The 20257-nt window shown below is 39.6% G+C and overlaps 3 protein-coding genes and 1 pseudogene across 3 annotated transcripts; 2 read left to right on the top strand and 2 right to left on the bottom strand.

Annotated features, from left to right (window-relative positions):
- The first annotated feature begins 18 nt into the window (after positions 1-18).
- On the top strand, positions 19-4833 carry LOC129596087 (TBC1 domain family member 13-like). The gene is made up of 10 exons (XM_055493260.1): positions 19-350; positions 428-468; positions 597-658; positions 719-815; positions 873-955; positions 1774-2129; positions 2784-2882; positions 3286-3511; positions 3573-3630; positions 4395-4833. The coding sequence occupies exons 1-10, from the start codon at positions 260-262 to the stop codon at positions 4473-4475; spliced, it is 1194 nt and encodes a 397-aa protein (XP_055349235.1). The 5' UTR covers positions 19-259; the 3' UTR covers positions 4476-4833.
- Positions 4834-6517: 1684 nt separating this feature from the next.
- LOC129596124 (uncharacterized) lies at positions 6518-8773 on the bottom strand (annotated as a pseudogene).
- A 2246-nt stretch (positions 8774-11019) lies between these two features.
- Positions 11020-15179, bottom strand: LOC129596106 (LHFPL tetraspan subfamily member 3 protein-like). Its single transcript, XM_055493288.1, has 5 exons — positions 14756-15179; positions 13763-13840; positions 12965-13126; positions 12226-12477; positions 11020-11479 (listed from the first exon to the last, which is right to left on the bottom strand). Exons 1-5 carry the CDS (start codon positions 14934-14936, stop codon positions 11259-11261), a joined length of 894 nt encoding a protein of 297 aa, XP_055349263.1. The 5' UTR covers positions 14937-15179; the 3' UTR covers positions 11020-11258.
- A 1765-nt stretch (positions 15180-16944) lies between these two features.
- LOC129596105 (tryptophan 2,3-dioxygenase-like) lies at positions 16945-19932 on the top strand. Its single transcript, XM_055493287.1, has 4 exons — positions 16945-17279; positions 17696-17943; positions 18246-18707; positions 19320-19932. Exons 1-4 carry the CDS (start codon positions 17075-17077, stop codon positions 19593-19595), a joined length of 1191 nt encoding a protein of 396 aa, XP_055349262.1. The 5' UTR covers positions 16945-17074; the 3' UTR covers positions 19596-19932.
- The last annotated feature ends 325 nt before the right edge of the window (positions 19933-20257 follow it).

Genomic DNA, 20257 nt, shown 5'->3' with positions numbered 1-20257 from the left:
GTTGCGCCATTACAGCTCAGACGTCCAAAATTCGAATTTCCGAATTATTTGTTTTGATTTTTTTCACTTTGGATTTGTTTTCGTTGATTCTGCAGTTGTTTTCCTAATTTGATATGGCATTTAATTAGATTTTCCCTAAATTATGTGGAAAAAGGTTACAGGGTTATGATTAAGAACTTGTGATTGCTGCGGGGATTTTATTTTTCGGTTATGATAGTGTCACTGTTATGATTTATCTCGTAAATTAGCGCGGACTGCAATGGCGCACCGTTCCAGAACGGAGGATCTGGAGCGCATCTTGGCCGACGAGCGCATCAACATGGATGAACTGCGTGCAGCTTGTTTTCAAGGTTGATTAAACTTGCATTTTCCACGTTTAAATTACCGATTTCATGTTGGATTCTATACGGAAACCGATTTTTTGAAGGCGTTCCCGACGAATCTGGCCTGCGCCCAAAATGCTGGAAAGTAAGTTGATATTTCCCTGTACTGACTGAACAGAATTGTGTAACGGCGTACAGAGATCCAGCAGCCGTGCGCGGTGTTTAATTATGAATACATTTTTCTGATGGATCAGCTGTTTTTTCTTCATTCAGGTGATGCTAAATTACCTCCCACCGAAGCGTGCGGATTGGGAATCGACGTTAAATCGTCAAAGGTAAGAGAATCCGGGAAAAAGTTGAACAAAAAATGTCAACCTGTTGCTTTCGGACTGCAGGAAGCTGTACATGCAGTGGGTGCAGGAGATGATTATTTATCCGGGCGAGCACGAGATTCCCAGTGATGGACGGCAGGATATCACGTGTGATGATCATGTAAAAAACGCGGAAAATTATCAGGAAAATTTTGTGATTTATTGGAGATTTTTACAGCCGCTGAATCCCAATCCGCAGAGTAATTGGAGCGCGTATTTCAAGGATAATGAAGTGCTCATGCAGATCGACAAAGACGCCAGGTATGCAGCGTTTAATATTCCACAATAAAAAATCTAAAATTTCGTAAAACTGAAATATTTGTTAAATTATTTGAATAATATTAAAACTTCGTTTTTTCTGCGCCTTAAGTGTTATCATGAGTTAGAAGTTGCCACTGCGACGAGCGATCTATGTGAAATGTGCCTGAATGCGTGCAGAAATGGGGAAAATTGTAGTGTAGTGGAACTTGAAATCCAGATTCTTCCTTTGTAGAATACAATTTGGAACGGTAATACAGCTGATCAGTTGCTACAATAAAAGCGTTCCTGTAATTTAAGTAATTTTTTCTTTTTTGTCTAGTACGTTTTTCCTGTTTTCTTTTTTGATACATTTCTGATGCAAGTGCGATGACTGTAGTTTCGCAACGAGCGGCGGAAATAGGCTTTCCGTCAGAGAAAAATATAAATTAGTAGCGTGGTTAAAAAAGGCAGAAAAAATGTAACATACATAGAACAGTACAAAACAAAAATTTAAAAATAAAAAAATTAATAATCAAAAACAGAAGTAATAAATTTAAATTTTTAGAAAAGCGTTCCTGTATTTTAAGTCAAAAGTTTCTTTCTTGTACAGTAGGTTTTCATGTTTTCTGTTTTTATGCATTTCTGATGCAAGTGCCATGACTATGCTTTCGCCATGAGGGACGGAAATTCGGCTTTCATTAGAGAAAATTGAAAATTAGTAGCGGTGTTAAAAAAAAACGGAAAATGTCTTAAAAAATGTGGAACAGTCCAAAATAAAAATTTTAAAAAATAAATAAAAATTTAAGCGGAAAACAATAAATATAAAGATGGATGTGCAGGCGATTATATCCCGACATGTGCTTCTTCCAACGCCCCACCGACTACCCCTTCCTCATGGCGCACAAGACGCACGCCGCCGCGGAATACCTGCGCAAGCGCATCGATCACTGCGTGCTCAAGTGGTCGGCGGTGGTGAAGAACCGGTCGGGCGGGTGGAATATGAGCAGCGGCGGCCGGAAGCGGACCGAGTACGAGAATCTGTCGGAGAACGAGGAGGCCCACTGGGAGGTGGTGGAGCGCATGCTCTTCATCTACGCCAAACTCAATCCCGGCCAGAGCTACGTGCAGGGCATGAACGAGATTATCGGGCCCATTTATTACACCTTTTCCACGGATAAGGATGCCGCCTTCCGAGGTTAGAGATTTTGTTACATTTTATGAATATTTTTTACATTTTCATAATTATTATTCGGTAACATTTTTTTTCACATCGTTTTCCGAAAATTTGTAATATTTGTTGGTTTACCTTCAAATTTTTTATTTCTTTTAAATTTTTATTGGGTGACGCTTTATTGAGTATACTGCACCATTACATTGTTGTGTACATAATATGAGTAAACGAATACGTAATTATAGCAAGTAAATCTCGTTAAATTTATCCGCTTCGCCAACGGTTCCGAATTTTTATTTCATATTAGCAATATTCTGTTTTTCATCGATATTGGGCGGTGAAGACATCGTGGAAATTGTAGTGTAGTGGAAATTGTGCAAAATCTGTGCCTTCTGAAAGAAAAGGCGTAATTCTTCCGGTTACTTGAATAATAGTTAATCAGTTGTCAAAGTTTTTCAGCTGATGTTTCACCTTTATAAAGTTTTTCACCTGATGTTAGATTTGTTTTTAGAAATTCTTGAGTTAACTGTTTTGCTTTTATTTTATGTTGTTGTATTGGTTAGCAGAATTTTCAGGAAAGTTGTAATTAAGATGTTTGAGTTTGAGTATCATTTAGTTTGAGTATCATTTTGTTTGAGTTGTTTACCGTTTAATGAAGAATTAATTTTCGTTTTTCAGAGCACGCGGAAGCTGATACATTTTTCTGTTTTACGAATTTAATGGGCGAAATTCGGGATCGATTTATTAAGCACCTGGACGAATCAGCCAGCGGAATCGGTAAGAAAGTAACGAAATAAATTTGCGCTTGATTGTGGAGTTTGGAATTTGGCTGGATTATGGAATTAAATAAGTAGGCCTCTTGTTTCCTAATTAACTTTATTTTATTAATTTGGGTATGATTTTTTATTAATCTGGAAGGTAATGCGTGATTTTAGTTTAACGTTGCAATCAGTGTGTGTAAAATGCAGCGAGTTAACATTTGTGTTAAACGTAGTGCAGTGGATGTTTGTCCCTTACCCTGGGCGCCATTTAATCTGATATTGATGTTCTAATATTAGAGAACAGTTTTCAGCGGCTCATCATAAAGATTTTTTTTGGCTCATTCTTTTATTCTTCCGGTTTTTATTAAACAAATTATTTTCTTGACTACTTATTCGCTTTTTTCTGTGTGTGTATGCAGTGAGCTCCATGAACCGTTTGATGGAGCTGTTAAAGCAGACGGACCGCGTTCTGTGGGCGTGGTTGGAGGAATTGGACCTGAAACCGCAGTACTACAGCTTCCGCTGGCTGACCCTCCTCCTCAGCCAGGAATTCGCCCTGCCGGAAGTGCTGCGCCTGTGGGACAGTCTCTTCGCCGATCGGCAGCGCTTCGACTTCCTCCTCGACATCTCCTGCGCCATGATCATGTAGGCCGCTTCGTTTCTCACGCTGAGACATGATGACTCCTGTGTTTGTTGATTTTGACAGTTTAATACGGGATCAGCTGTTGGATGGGGATTTTGCATCTTCCATGAAATTATTACAGGTGCGTCCGATAATTCCATCATTTGCGTTGGAAAATGTCATGGTTGGGCTGTAATTATATGTTTTTTTAAATTTACTTGATGAATTTTTCCGCTTTAACCATAATTTGTAAACGTCGGCTGCTTTATTCCTTGACATTTCTGAATTTGCTGCATAAAATCATAGTAAGAATGAAATAGCACTTGCCTTCTTCTTTTTGACGCCTTAGTGTCTTAGTAATTAAATAATACTAATACTAAGTCTTTAATTCCTCATTTTGCTGCCTTAAATTTCGTAATTAGAGAATACTTTTGTTTTTGTTGCTCTGCTGTTGCCGAATTTCTCATTTCGTGCCGTTTTTGATTTAATTTCCGTTTCGGTAAAAACTAGTCCATTCTTGGTTAATTCTCAAACACTGCGGGTTTCTTCTAATAAAAAACAGTAAAGTTTCAAATTTTGGTGTTTATTATGAATTATCCAACGGCCAGGATGCTGGGCACAATGCTATCATGGTTTCTGAGCCACAATACTACGATTATTCGTTTGATTATTAGTAACACATGCACGTGTAGCGATGATAGCAGCCAACAAAAAATTGTATACAATTGTAATATTGAAATTAATTCGCTATTTCCTGATGGCCTGCATTTTCTTGGTAACATTACGTTTTTCCTGTTTGTTTGTCCGGTTTTTCTGTATTTTAAATTGAAATGGCTAAAATTCTTATTCTAAATGGTTAAATCTTTATTTAAAATGGTTTTAATCTTGTGTTTTTCTTTTTTTTAGAATTATCCCAATCCGGATGTACATAAGATCCTCGTCAAGGCCGTCCAGCTGCGCAACGCCCGCAAACCCGCCTCCTCGTGATAACATTCCGTTGGACTGAGTTTTTGTTATATTGTTGCCAGTATAAATTGAAATGAATTTTTTAATTGATCTTAACCGCCTTTTGATTTGTGTGTGGATGGATTGGTGAGCAACGACGGTGTGTGTGCCTCAGCGATACGTTTCAGTGGAGTTTCCGGTTTTTACAACGAGATTACTCGGCGCTTTCTCGTGGTGGTAATGTGCTTCCCGATTGGAAATCTGCTGAAAGTGGTTTTTTTATTAATTTTATTTGGTGGGTGGGCGGTTTTTGCTAACCGGGTGTCTGATTGGTTGTTGATTTTCTGAACCGCTCAAAAATTCTTCCCGATAATACTGCAATAAATTCTGTGAGATAGAAGTCGGATAAGTAATGCTTGCATAGGTATATTATTTAGAAGGTAATTCAAAGTATTTCGTTATAATATAAAATATTTAAGAATATCTGAAATATTACATATATAAAATTATGAATATTATTCAAAATATCTCATCTCTTCATAATCTTATTTCATAATATTAATTTCGAATTATCAATATTTTTAACCCATTTCGGCGCTTGGATTTCACTGTTACTGCTCAATAAATATGTACATTAAAATTCATATTTTGAAATGGCCAAATTATGCGGTTGTTCAAAAAAGATTTTCTATGCTTTTTTTAGTCTTTCCTGCAAGAAAAGTAAATTATGACAACGGTTAAAAAATAATACTGCTGGCCGCGTAATAAGATTATCATTCTAATATTGCATTTTACGGCTGATTAACGAACCGGACCTAAGACTTTCGCCACTGTGCTACGATCTCCATGGTTAATTTGCCTGACTTTTAGCGTATCAGCGCAACCCAGCGGCATATGCGTACGCTAACAGTTACAATCCGTTTTGTCACATTTTCTTCAACTCGTATTATACAAAGAAATCCTGAATAACTTAAGTGAATAGAAACGATATGAAACAGTGACTGAAAAAACAAAAAAATCACCTAAAAAGCCAATTTAAGCCATAATGTACCACCTAGCCGTTACGTACCTCGTCATCACCTACCTCGAGCTCGTTAGTCGTAAATACAGTTATTTATGGCATTCAGCTGTTCTGCTTCCATATTCCATACAATTATGAATATCTTTCAGTGACCCTTTTGTTTTTCTGTATTATCTGTACGTATCTAGTTTAATAAATTTCTTACGACGCATGCGCATTCGGTGTTGTTTTTCATACACACCTGTTGCTAGATCGCATTTCTAAATTTACTAACGTTCAGCTCCGGTGTGTACATGGGCGTTAACGAAGTAAAGGGCACCTCAGGCGCTGGACCAGTGACAATAACCACATTGTATTGTGCTCTAATAGAAAACGCTCGTTGATCCGCAACAAATGATCTTCTATTTCTTAGTTAAATATCTTTGTTTCTTATGTTTTCATTTCTTATTATTTTTACTTCATTTTTATTTCATAATTACTTTTGTAATTTTATTTAATTATGAATTTTTTATATTGTATTTCATTTATGTCATATTTTTTTAATTTAATGATAATTATTTCTGATGTGCGTCTGTAATTAATGCGGCGCTTTCTTTTCTCGAGTTTCTGTCAGTTTGCCATACATAATTTTTCGTTAATTTGTTTATAATCTTTAATTTTTTCTCCTGTATTACACTTCATCGAACTAAATGATGACTGACCTTTTGATCAATCTTCTTCCGTACGTCGCGGTTATACTGCCCAGGTAAGCTACTATAAAAACGGATAATTTTCAACCCAGCTTCAATATGCCTTGTGAAGCTGAAGAGAGCCTAGTTTAGAAAATGAGGCTGATAATGCCGGTATCTACGAATAACGTAAAACAGGAACACATGGGCCACTGGCGATATATAGATGAAAATATACTGTGTCATCACTTGTCCAGTTGTCCTGTTGTTGAATCTCCGATCTTCTCCGATCTGCTGTTTATTACCACTAGCGTTGCTCTGTTGTGTTCAAAGATTCAATAAAGGGCTGTTCGGCGCGGCTTGTCTCAACGGAAGTCGGCGACCAGCGGCGCCGTTCAGTTGCGACCGTTCGGACATCGTCGGCTTTCGAGCACTTGCCCCGACATCCTCAAAGCGGCATCCACAGATGAAAATGGCCGTTGCAGTCGCGGTGTCTGCGGTTTGCCGATGGAGCGATCGCGGCGCGCCGTGAACTCGCTCATCTTGCCGGGATGATCGTGATCGTGGCCGGGTGGGTACAGCACCGGCTGCAGGTTCGTCGAGCGCTTCGACACCACGGAGTGGGCGTCCACCGGGATCCCGGTGCCGGTGTAGGCTGAATTAATGTCACCTGTACACGGTACATTCAATTTTACATCCACATTAATAACCAAATACAGTAATTGAAGTTAATTATAATGGTATAATATTTTAATTCGGTTAAGTTATTATAATAATAATATAATTATAATTTATAAAATGATTAACTAATTAATGAAAATTCTAATTAATTTAAGTATAATATCTAATTATTCTTCTGCAACTATAAATAAAAAACGCGTGTGGTTTTTTCAGTCTAATTTCAAACGTAGTGATTTTAATGCTTATTATTACTTTTTTTTACATCTTGATTTACTAAAAAAGGATGAAAACTTCGTATGCGAAAAAAATTTCATAATTACCAAATCTACATTGTAGAGTCGCTATCGCGATCGTGGATTGTTATCGCTCTCCTATCGTAATAAGAAGCAAAGAGTTATGAATAGTGAGCCACCGTACTACAACATATCACCAAATGCGAACTGACACCGTACTTAATTGCAGCGGCTGAGACGAACTTTTTTACGATCAGAAGTCAGCAGATAGCACAATAATAATAAACAAAATCAATTACTTCACATATAATTGTGATTCTGTTAACGATAAAAATAAACAGAATAATAAAATTAGGATAGTACTTCACCGCGTCGTTGCCGCACACCGACCGCACCACCGGATGGTCCCATCCCGACGGATATATGACCACGCCCAGGAACATCAACAGCGCGGAAGATAAAAATCAGATTATGTGTATTTTCACTATTTTGACAAAAATAATCATAATGATGCAGGCGACACTGTGCGGAATGCCGTGTACACTATTTTTAAGAGATAAGCCCTATAAAAAAAACAATAAACTTCATTAATAAATTTTTAAAATCAATTAGTAAACAGCTATTAATAAATAACGTAATAAAAAATCTGAGCAAATGTCAGTGATGGAAAAATGGAAAAGATTTAGTTTTATTAATTTTACTGCGTTTCATTGCAGTTGAGGGATACGTCAACAAAGAGGCGCGTTTACGCGTAAATTTCGAGATGGAAGAAGCCGCTGTTCTACGCTACTGCCTACCAAGGAGATATTTTAATTACATTTTACCGTAGAATTCAATTTAAAATTGTATTAAAAAAGTATTAATTCTCAATATTTGTGTACGTACTCTGTACGTCTTATTTTTGGTTCAATGTCAATGGCGCCAAATGTTCCGACTTACCGGAAAACGCTTGCAGCCATCCGCAGATTTGATATACAGTGGCCGGATGTAGAAAGAAGAACAGGATCATGCACACAATACAGATCAGGATGATCAGCGCCGAAATCCCGATGAACACCGTGCTGGCGCGCAAGGCATGACTGGGGATCGTGGAGAAATCCGCTGCAAACCAATAAATGCACAGGTTTGGAGGAATTATTGCCTACACTATTTAATATTTTCTACATAATACCGGTAAAAGTGCCTCTTTTATTCAAATAAATTGCATGTACATTCACTCAAAAAATTACTCTTTCAGAATATAGACACCGAAAAAATAATGCAAAATTCAAAAAATGCATTAAAATGCAAAAAAAATAGAAGGACAGACAATAATATTGTTCAGTACCGCAAGTATTAACCTTAGGCTTGGATCCACAGAATTGTATTGGAACGAGATCGAGAACTTGCCAATAGCCCGTACACTACGAAATCACAGAATCGTTGGCAGATCATGGCGATGCCGGTTCTCACACACCTTAACAACCAACCGAAAATCTGCAAAATATATTTCTCAACACGTAACGTATAATTTTACACATATTATTTTATTAATTCTCTTTGCAACCACAGGTAAAATTATTCTTTTGTTAAATTCTAAAGACAATGTTTTTTTTGCCACTGGAATTTTTTTCATATCGGCTCCCAACCAGAGAATCTTCAATGACGGTTTGGCAGGAGAAGGCGTTTGGAACAGCCGTTGAATAATAGTCCAGTACGCAGTTGCACAGTACAATCAAATTCAAATACACCGGTCATGAAGAGTAACCGCAGCTTCCGCTGGCTGACCCTTCTCCTCAGCCGGGAATTCGCCCTGCCGGAAGTGCTGCGCCTGTGGGATAGTCTCTTCGCCGATCGGCAGCACTTCGACTTCCTCCTCGACATCTCCTGCGCCATGATCGTGTAGGCCGGGTTTTCAATTTGTCATACTCTGAGACTTTCGGTCAAAGGTCATGACTTGTTGAGTTCGTTGATTTTGACAGTTTAATACGGGATCAGGTGTTGGATGGAGATTTCGCATCGTCCATGAAACTACTACAACAGCATCCAATAATTCCACCATTCCTCAATATTAATCATATTAGAAATTAAATATTAGTAATAATAGTAGTCATTAAATATAAACAAGTAACACTGTGATTCCTCAATGTGCTGCCGTAAATTTAGTAATTACAGAATACTGTTGTTTTTGTGGCTCTGCTGTGGCCACATTCCTTAACTGGTGCAGTTTTTAATAAGCATTTCTCTGTAGATATTTGTCCGTCCTTGATTAATTCACACATTTTTCGGGTTTCTTCTACAAAAAAGCATTTATATTTGTTACATTTTGGTATTTATTATGCATTAGCCAGCGGCCTGCACGGTTGCCATTAGATGACCATGGTTTCTCATGGGCCACGATACTACGAGAATTCGTAATAGTATTGCCACATGTAGCGATGACAGTAGGGCCAAGAGCATAAAATTTCAATAAAGAAATTAATTCGCTTTTCCTTATGGCCTGCATTTTCTTGGCAACATCATTACGTTCTTCGTAGTTACTTGTCCGGTTTTTCTCTGTTTTTCTGTATTTTAAAATAAAATAAATAAAATTTATTTTGAATTATTACAACCTTTACTCTGTTGTGTTTTTCCCCCTTTGTCAGAATTATCCCAATCCCGATGTACATAGGATCCTCGTCAAGGCCATCCAGCTGCGCAACGCCCGCAAACCCGCCTCCTCGTGACAACATTCCGTTGAATTGAATTCTTTGTTATATTGTTGCCAATATAAAATCGCTGTATTGTATATAAATTTAAATGAATTTTTTTAATTGATCTTAACTGCCTTTGATTTGTGTGTGGATGGATTGTGTGAGCAACGACGGTGTGTGCCTCAGCGATACTTTTCAGCGGAGTTTCCGGTTTTTACAACGAGATTACTCGGCGCTATCTTGTGGTAATCATGTCTTCCCGATTGGAAATCTGCTGAAAGTGATTTTTATTAAATTTAGTTTGGTTCGTGGGAGGTCTTTCCTAACTGGGTTGTGAAGCGAGAAGCGGTCACGTACAGGGACAAAATCTTTCAAAGGATTTCAACGTATTGCGCCGTGGTGCAGTGGTACTGCCTACGCGGATCTAACGACGTAGCCGGGGTTCGATTCCCCCATCGGCGCCTTTTTCAGCCGTTTCTCGGTTTCCCTCGGATTGCGCCCTGCTTAGAAGGTGTTTGATTGGTTATTGATTTTCTGAATCGCTTAAAACTTAGAAAGGCGTTGACACTGCGTATGTTTATGCGCAACGAGTTATGTGAATTTTGCGCAGCTTATACGTTTTTGCCCATTTCCACGGCATTAGTCGAAGATTTTTTATACTATTGTATATTAAAATAGGGATAATTTCGACGCCGATATATTGTCGCCACTATTTCCTTTGTAGTATCAATTATGCTAGCTATTCCAAAAACATTTTTTCTGGTCTTTCGGGTTAGAAAATGAAATTACTGTGAAAATGCTTTAAAAATTAAAAATGCACTAGATTGCATAATATTATTATTTTACAGTGTCAATAATTTTTGCGCTGTGGTGTTTCGGGGTCAACTTCATGAGATGTGGTGGTTCATTAAAGCCCCTCTGCTACGATCTTCGATGTTATCTAATAAGTATGAACCACAACTATGAGTTAGCAGCATACCGAACGAGATACAGGCGCGCTGTCGGTTCCCTCATTGGATTTACCACGTTGGCGATAATCTCACGAAGAATTAGTGAATCGTAATTTTGTAAATGAAAAAAAATTAAATAGGGAATAGAAAATAGGGAAAAAGCATATAAAAAACTGTAGTACTGTTAATCGTTTATATGTACAGAGTACAAGGGTTTTCCAAAGTAAGTTTCCCTGTTTTGTACCTCCCGCCGGCTCCCGGCACTGACGCAATCAGCTATTATTATCATCTTATTACAAACGTCCATTAAGAAACTGTAGAAACTTACAGGAATTTTCTAAACCTGAACCTTTTGTATGGCTTTTTACTTTTTCCATTCTTTTCTGGTATGAAAATCATGCGAACGCCAAAGACTGACCTTTTCAATCACGCACGTCCCCAGCGTAATATACTGCAGTAGATTTACTGCATTTCCACTATAAAACGACTAATTTTAAATCCAATTTCAATGCTGTATAAAGCTGAACAAAGCCAAAAGACAGTTGTCGGTATCTACATAAAACAGGAACACATATTGGCCACTTGCAAGATAGAGAACATCTACAGGTGAAAATGGTCGTTGCGGTCGTGCAGCCGCGGTGTCTGCGGTTTGCCGATGGAGCGGTCGCGGCGCGCCGTGAATTCGCTCATCTTGCCGGGATGATCGGCGTGATCGTGGCCGGGCGGGTACAGCACCGGTTGCAGGTTCATCGAGCGCTTGGACACAACGGACTGGGCGTCGGCCGGGATCCCGGTGCCGGTGTAGGCCGAATTAATGTCACCTGTACACAATGCATACAATTATAATTATTGTAAATTATTATTCTACAGTATACAGTACTAACATAAAGCGGATGAATGTTGTCTACGTGGCTCCCCATATTGTGACTACCTTTTCTGCCCCATTCTGTTTCTCAACCTGATTTTAGTTTTGGTTCTTCTTTCGTTCGTACGGGACGTTCTAATAATTAGGCCTGCGATCTGACCGCACAGTGAACTGGTGTTTCTTGATTCTGGTAATCGTAATAATAGATCCTTCTTGACCTTGCATATCCTTTTCCAACCTGAACAGTTGATTGCAGCTCCCTGGAAGCAACTCTACTTGAGATGCTTTATGAGCATCGTTATAGTACACACTACACACTAACATTATTACTAAAGAACATTTTGAAATTTATAAGCAAAAAAATATTATTGGGTCATATGCAAAAATTTCTATTCGTCGAAGTCTAATGGGAGGATTCGAGATCGTGCATAAAAATTTTGTGACTAACGTTCTACTACTGCATTTCACCGAATCCATGGTACGTAGTATTTGTTCACTGAGTAGCATTCGGACTAGGGATAATTTATGAAAACTCGCTAAATGCTATAATTATGATAATAAAAAATATTAACAATTTAATAAACTATTTTTCGATATTCAGTACGAGGTCTGGAAATGTCAAAACGGAAAATAAAATCTGGAGAGCAGAAAGCCTCCTTAATAATATTATGAGAGCCGTGTCTGCAGGGGAAGGATACCTACCTTTATAGACAGAGGGCGCTCGCGACGTCGTGACCATGGTCTCCGAGAGGCGGATGTAGCGAGTCCCCAGGACAAAGGCCAGCGCGGCTAAAACGATGGCGTCGAACATGCCGAGAATGGCCAGAATATATGCCCAGCGCACACTGCAACCGCCCGGGTAGTATTTGACCGCGTCGTTGCCGCACACCGACCGCACCACCGGATGATCCCATCCCGACGGATAAATCACCACACCCAGGAACATCAGCAGCGCTGTACAGAAAACGCAACAAAGGTTATTTTTCCCAATGCAGACTGGAAAAGTTAAAAAAAATGTAGTGAGACAGCTAGGTAACACGGTGCGGAGTGGCATGTAATCGTACAATTTTTAAAGGGAACTGCTATAAAAAAACCATAAAATTCAATAAAAATTGTTAAACTATTTAGTAAACTATAAATAAATCAAGTAATGAAAAAATGTGTGCAAGTCTCTGAGAAAAAGGGAAAACTTCTATCTATAATATTGCGTTGTATGCAATTCGGGATATCTTAGCTAATGCGCGCATGTATCGGGCAGGTCAGGAGGAGGAGGATGAAGCCGCTGTTCTACGCTATCACCTACCCACGGAGATATTTTAAATACATTATCTGATCATTTCATATAATGAAATTTTAATGAAAGATATTAATTCTGAATATCTGCGTACGTCTAATCCTATTTTTTAATTCGAAGTCTATGTTGTCAAAGGTTCCGGCTTACCGGAAAATGCTTGCAGCCATCCGCAGATCTGGTAGACCGTGGCCGGATGAAGGAAGAAGAACAGGATCATACACACAATACACACCAGGATGATCAGCGCGGAAATCCCGATAAACACCGTGCTGGCGCGAAACGCATGACTGGGGATCGTGGAGAAATCCGCTGCAAACCATTTCTGCGCGTTTAGAGGAGAACTGTGTGTACTGTTTTCTAAGACCGGCAAATTAAAAAGCACCTACAGGATATGAATAAAAATGCATGAAAATTCACTTAACAAAAACTAATTAACCTTTCAACTACCAAAAAATTAATTTTTCGAACAATGTTCTTTCTTATCTGTAAATAACGTATATGGGACTAGATGCAAAAATTAAATATCAAGGAAAGCAAATAACTCTTATCACCGTAACTTCCTTTTCTATTGCTTTCAGACCATTACTTTAGCCAGTGCACTACAGAATCACTTGTTTAATCGTGCCGATGCCGGTTTTTCGATAACGTAAAGATAAATTTTCTTTCTTTCACTGGCTTCGCAGCCAAAGGTAAAACTAATTATTAATAAACGTTTTTATTATTATAAATTAATAAACGTTATTAATAAACGTAAAAAGGCCCGTTTTTGCCGTTGGAATTTTTTTCATCGCTTTCCAAACAGAGGCTGTTTGGCAGAAGAAGCCGTTTTTGAATAACCCGTTAAATAATAGTTCAATATGCACTGCACAATACAATCAAATTCAAATACACCGGCCATGATGAAGCCGTTATGAATGTGTAGAAAAAGAGAAAAATCTGCCTTACACAGCGTTCCATCGCAGCTCAACTCGGTGCCCATCCCGGTCCATCGACAATATTTGTACAAGCCGAAATGTCCGGTGCCTGTCCAACAACACACAAAAACGGCTGTTAGCCAATCGCACACACACACACACACTCAGCGTGCGTACAAATAGCTAAACTGCTAAGCACGACACATTGCGCCATTGCGGTGCGGTGCATAATTAGCATACCACACATCACTTGCGCCAACAACCGGTTTTTTTTATTCAGTAATCCATATCGCTTAATTCATCACTCCTACTGACGATCAAATCATTTGCCTGTCTATTCTCTATACGGAATGATATAATTTTCGCATCTTGTCGATAAAACTGAAGTGAAATAAATTAATAAAAATAAAAATAAGAAAGGACTCGTGGTTCGTTATAACGATAGGATCAATTTACACTGTTGAATATGCAAATAATCGTCCCATGCAATTTGACGTGATAAAATTAAAACTGTCACAATTTCAATTTTATTGTGTACTAAATACAGACATTTATCGATCCACAGGTCTTTTATGACTTTCTGAAAACTGTAAATGTTTTTTACTATAATAAAAACAATAAAAGCTTTATTTCACGAAAAAAAATTGTAAAACAAATATAGCGATTTAATAAATGAGCAACAAGCTGACGTATAGTTTCGAACGTTTTGAAAAAATTTTTGCTAATTGTATTGGAATTTTATGCATTCTGGGTAAACTTTCCAGTGAAGTGTGAACTGGCCCATTAAGCGCCGACGTATATAGCCGTTACACTACGAAACCATACACTGGAATGGCAGTAAGAAGTAGGAGCAAACCCGACAGCAAAAGATTTTCACCATATTATAAGAAAATTTCAAAAAAATGCCGTTATTACAAACGCGTGAAATTAACTTGCAGCTAAAAAATTTTAACACATTCAGAGTGAATATACTAACGACATTGTTGAGTTCGTCACTTTACGGTGCGCACCGGTACGTTCCTACCTGGACTGAGCAGGGTATCTCCCAGCCACTGCGGCTGCACGAAGGCGACAATATTGATAATGGCGAAGCAGACGGTGAAGATGGCCCACAGCACCCCGATGGCCTTGGCATTGCGGGCGTAATTGGCATGGTACACCTGGTAACTGGTCTCACTGTAAAGGTCACCGTATTTGGACGACATCTTCCCGGGAGATCCGTATAATCACGCCAAGAAATCTTCAGCCAATCGCGATATCAAAGAACCATAGCGAGACAGATAGAGCGCGTGCAACAGGTCGCAGATTACGATCAGGATCTGTCTTTTCGATGGGTGACGCAATGCGCTCTCTCGCGCGCGATTGAGTGAGAGAGAGACAGAGACAAGTCCGTTGGTGGACGGCGCAGAATGTCGATGGAGATGAAGAGGCTGTTATGATTAGGCATTATGACGGAGACCGAGAGAGTGGATGCAGAGGCTGATCGGTGGAAATTTAAAAACTGGAAAGTGCTGATGCCGCAGTACGTGGTTGGTTGTACGTACAAATGTCGGCGCGGTGGAGTGTGTGCAGGGCAAACAAAGAGAGCGCGCGGTTACGTACGTCTGTTTGCCGGCGATTAGTCACACTTGGAGTGCAATCGAGTCGCCAGCGGTAAGCACTCGTCGAGCAGGTTGTGCGGTAACCGCCGCTTAATCGCGTCGCTATTAAAAATTGTATCGAAATCATACTAACCCTGTGTCCGAATCAGACAGCGCTTTCTTTGAAAAAAAGAACGATAAGAACATCAGGAAAACAAAAATTTATTAATATTACATTAACATCGTAAGTTCTTGTTTGATTATGTAAAACTCGAGCCTCGACGCTAACCAAGCCAAGCCTTTAGCCGCTACACTACGAAATTGTACCACGAAATACAAGCTAGAAGTGGTAAAAATGACAGCAAACAGTAACGTTTTAACTGCGTAAAAATTGCAAAAATATTATTACCAAAAGACAAAGTAACCTGCGGCGAAAAAATGTAGCAAATTTAAAAATATTATTGTTGTGACTTGTGAGTATTTGGTAACGGCGCTGTTCAGTCGAAACATTAAAAATACTACAGTGGAACCTCCCGACCCTGAACACTCTCGGTACGCAGTCTCTTGTTCAGGGTTCAGAGGTGTTCATGATTCGGAGGTACTGCCCCTAGGGGCGGAGACCTTCTTAGGGGGCCCCCTAGCTTTATATCAGTTATAGATATAATATAGTAGCAATCTACAATGTACTATTTGTATCATGTTTTGATGATCAGTTCGATACAGCTTAAGACAACAGGTTAAAAACGACAATTAGAATTAAAAAGATAAATTTTAATATTCGTCGGCCGAAAATGATCGAGAATATACTTTTTCTTATCAGAATAAGGAGCGGTTATCTTGTCCGCGACGTGTTTTTTGCCGTGCTGTTCATATAAAAACTAAAAATTTGTCCACACAGTAAAATACTAAACGGCAGACGAATAGTTACGATTAATAATACTTAAACTCCATGAGCGCTTGATCTTCCGGATGTTTTGCTGAACTGCTCTGTTCAAGTCGTGGAGGTCTAATTTACTAAGAAGACACACTACGGTACGTAACAGAGTGTTCACGGTTCAGAGTTCAGAGGTGTTCAGGGTTCAGAGGTCCCCCCTAATGTTATACATTACGAGAAGCGCCGGTATGAAAAAAGCTGTTCAAGATTCGGAGGTGTTCAGCGTTCGGGGGTGTTCAGAGTAAGAGGTTCCACTGTAATTTAGTAATTTTTTGATAATATATGTTATGTAAGAATAAAGGCTCATGGTAAATTATTTAATTATTTCTACATAGTTTGCTTATAATTGCCTGCATTTGTTTAAGTTTTGTTAAGATAATTTTTTTGTATGGATGAAGAAAATATTTTGTTTTATGGTTTACGCAAAAGATTCTATGAAAATCAGCAATGCAGATACCTGTTCACTCAAGTCTTCGAAATGCTCTAATAATCGTCTTAATTGCCTTATACAAACCGCATCGTGCAACCATGAACTGAACAGAGAAAATCCAATTCCAGTTTTCTGAACAAGTTTTGCGACATTTTAGCAACAACACGGCACCCGCACTGAACTGCTAACGATCACATTTTCCATCTACTAAAACAAAATGATAAATGATCTCCTTCGGCTACGCTGAGCCGCTGCGCTGTGAAAACGGTGGATTCTTCAATAATATTTTGCCTTCTTAATTCTTATTACTGCCCTTCTGTCACGCGTATTTGAAGGGCGTCTGTCCATACACCAGTATTTTGCAAAATTTTATTTTTGATTGTCTTCTAAGTGTGCAGGATGGCGGATAAGGAGAACCATACCAACGGCGTCGCGGATGAGGATAAACCGGCGCGCTTCGGCAGTTACAATGTCCACAGCAGTGCGGCCAAGGTGGAGGGAAAAATCTACAAGGATTATCTGCATCTGGATGGACTGTTGTCGAATGTCGATATGATGAGTGCCGTGAATTTGAAGCCCGTACATGACGAGCATCTTTTCATCAGTACGATACGCCCAGTTATTTTCTCGCATAATTATTTTTATATACTGACCCTTTAAAATTTTTGTTAATTTTATTTTAATTGTTTAGATATTTTAGTACAGAGTATAGGCCTTTATTCCTATTACGTGGTAATTAATCTGCTGTTGATAAAATTATTTTTTCGATAATAGAACCTCCGCATGAAGCCCATTTGATTTAATTTTTTTATCAAAATTACTCTCGAAAAACTTGCAAGCTGCAGTTTATTGTCAGCCAAAGACTATGTGCAAAAGTGCTTTCAGTGTCTATACAATTTTAACCGGCAAAAATCCAGTTTGACATGTGCGAACAGGTTTGAGTGTACAAAGTACTGTGTCCGTTTCACACGTACGATTTACTGCACTATCTCGAATTTTTCACGGAGCCCATCTTTGTAGTTATCCATCAGACATACGAATTGTGGTTCAAGCAGATCATCTGGGAGATGGACTCGGTGCGGCGCACCCTCAACGTGGACGTCGTGGGCGAGCGCAGTATGCTGACCATTCTGCAGCGGATGAACCGGGTGGCGCTCATCTGGAAGATTTGCGTCGAACAGTTCGCCGTGCTGGAGACGATGACGCCGTTGGATTTCATGGAGTTCCGCGGCTTCCTGGCGCCGGGTAGCGGCTTCCAGAGCTTGCAGGTATAAATCACGCTACACTGCAGTTTGATAAGCAGCTTTTTCGAAGCGTCCATAAAGTAGCTGCCACCCAGGAGGCCACTGTCTGAGCGCGTCTGATGTCGTCAAAAATTTCGTCGATCAACGAAGTCTTCGGTGTATCATAGTCAAAACTAACGAATCAGGAAACAGCGGCGTGACCTTTGGCATCAATACGAATTCTTAATCAGCAAAACAGAATGCGACTTATTCGATTGTAAAGAAATTCTAAAATCGTAATATTAAAACCCGGCGACCAGCATGTTGATTTCCTGGTCTTTTTTCAGTTTCGCATCATCGAGAACAAATTAGGCCAGAAAATGGAGAACCGCGTCAACCAGCACACCATCATCCAGTCCTTCCAGGATCCGGATTCCCAGTCCCAACTGCAGGTCTCCCTGACCGAGCCCTCCCTCTGCGATTTGGTTATCCGCTGGCTGGAACGGACACCCGGTCTGGAGGAGGACGGCTTCAACTTCCCGCAGCGGTACGCAGCCGCCGTGCGCCGCTACCTGGCCGACGAGGAAGCGGTGCTACAGACCGAAGAGGATCCCGAGCAGCGCAAGTCAGCAGAGGCCGAGTGGAAGAAGCAGGTGGAGACGTTTGACGTCCTGGTCAACGAGCGGGCCTACAATGTGGAGCGACAGTTGAATAAGCGCCGTATGACGTACAAGGCCTTTATGGGGGCTTTGATGGTCAGCTGCTACAGTTCGCAGGAGCGCTTCCACCTACCGCATCAGTTTTTAACGGTAAGAGTTCATAGGTTTCTGATGGTTTCTTAGGGTTTCCTAGGTTTCTTAGAATTTCTCAGGATTTCTTAGCGGTTTCTTGTGTTTTTCTTAAGGTTTTCTGAGAGCTTCTTAGAATTCTTGAGTTTCTTAATCAACAACACGTTTACTAACACAGCACTATTTGATACGCAAAACAACCGGAAAACTTTTAAGTACCCTAAAATTTTAAAACAAAGCTACTCAAGAACTAAGACTAAGGCCTCGAGGGACCCACTTCAAAAATGAAAAGAAATTTAAAAATCTAAAAAAGATCTTAAAATTCATAACTTAACTGAAAATTAATTCGAGTGCCTAGTTGGCCGGATTGATCAGTTATAATTTTCCTCTCGCCGGCTCATTACCTACTTCATTGAGTTACGTACTGGCTTTCTTTGAAATACCGGCATCGAGTTAGCAATTAATTTTAATAACACTTACAATTTTCCACATGGCACGTTCGGCACGCGGGAACACGACATCCCGCGCAGATTACATTTTACTAATCCATATTGTAATCAGCGCAACTGACGCAAACGTAACCCAGTCCCGTTGAACTTCCGATCAGCATTCCACAAATTAATCAATTTCTAGATCCTCATGGATATCGATAGCCTGATGACAAAGTGGCGCTACAACCACGTCATGTTGGCGCAGCGGATGTTGGGCAGCAAGACCGGGACCGGGGGCTCCTCGGGTTACCTGTACCTGCGCTCCACCATCAGCGACCGCTACAAGGTCTTCCTGGATCTGTTCAACATCTCCTCCTTTATCATTCCGCGCCACTACATCCCGCCGCTCACCGACCACATGTCGTCGCAGCTCAGTGCGCATGAGACACTGCGCCTGTCGGTGTCCGATGCCAAGTGAATGACGCATGGATGGAAATGGATTAATTGTGCGGTGAAAGGTCGCGGGTCTATGTAGTTTGTACGTACGTGTTGCGTGCACCCCATTGGCTGATTATTTTCTTAGCAAGTACTGTATTTCAAACACAGCGATTTTCAGTCTACCTTATTGATTAAATAAATGTTTTTAGTTATTCAGTTCAATAACTTATTCCGAACATTTTTGTACGTACGAGTTACAAGTATAACTAATTACTTGATTGCCAATAGCCAATAGGCAATACATATACATACATATATGCTGTGTTCAAAGTAAGACTGGAAAAATATGTAACACACGCTTATCAGAACGAAAATGAAAATGCAAGTAATTTCAATCTGCCATCACCGGGAACATTTTGCGTTTCGAAAAAATTCTTCTCTGCAAGAGTAATGAAATGTAAAAAGTAGCACTAACCAAAGGGAATACTGTTCGACAATCTATTTTAAAGCTTTCTACCATAGATTATTTGGAGAGCTGTAAAAGGCCCTTACACTACGAAAATGCACATGTTATTGTGGATCATGGCTAACGGACCTGTGCCGGTTTTCAAAAACAAGTCTTAAAACATCCTACAGCCAACAGTCACTGGGAAAATTGCGCCGAATGTGCCAAAACTTTATTTACTTTGCAGTAATTGATTG

The sequence above is a fragment of the Paramacrobiotus metropolitanus genome, unplaced genomic scaffold, assembly GCF_019649055.1.
Source record: "Paramacrobiotus metropolitanus isolate TYO unplaced genomic scaffold, Prichtersi_v1.0 Parri_scaffold0000086, whole genome shotgun sequence".
In the NCBI taxonomy this organism is placed as follows: domain Eukaryota; kingdom Metazoa; phylum Tardigrada; class Eutardigrada; order Parachela; family Macrobiotidae; genus Paramacrobiotus; species Paramacrobiotus metropolitanus.
The sequence above is the reverse complement of the archived record's forward strand: the minus strand, read 5'-3'. Positions and strand labels throughout refer to the sequence as shown.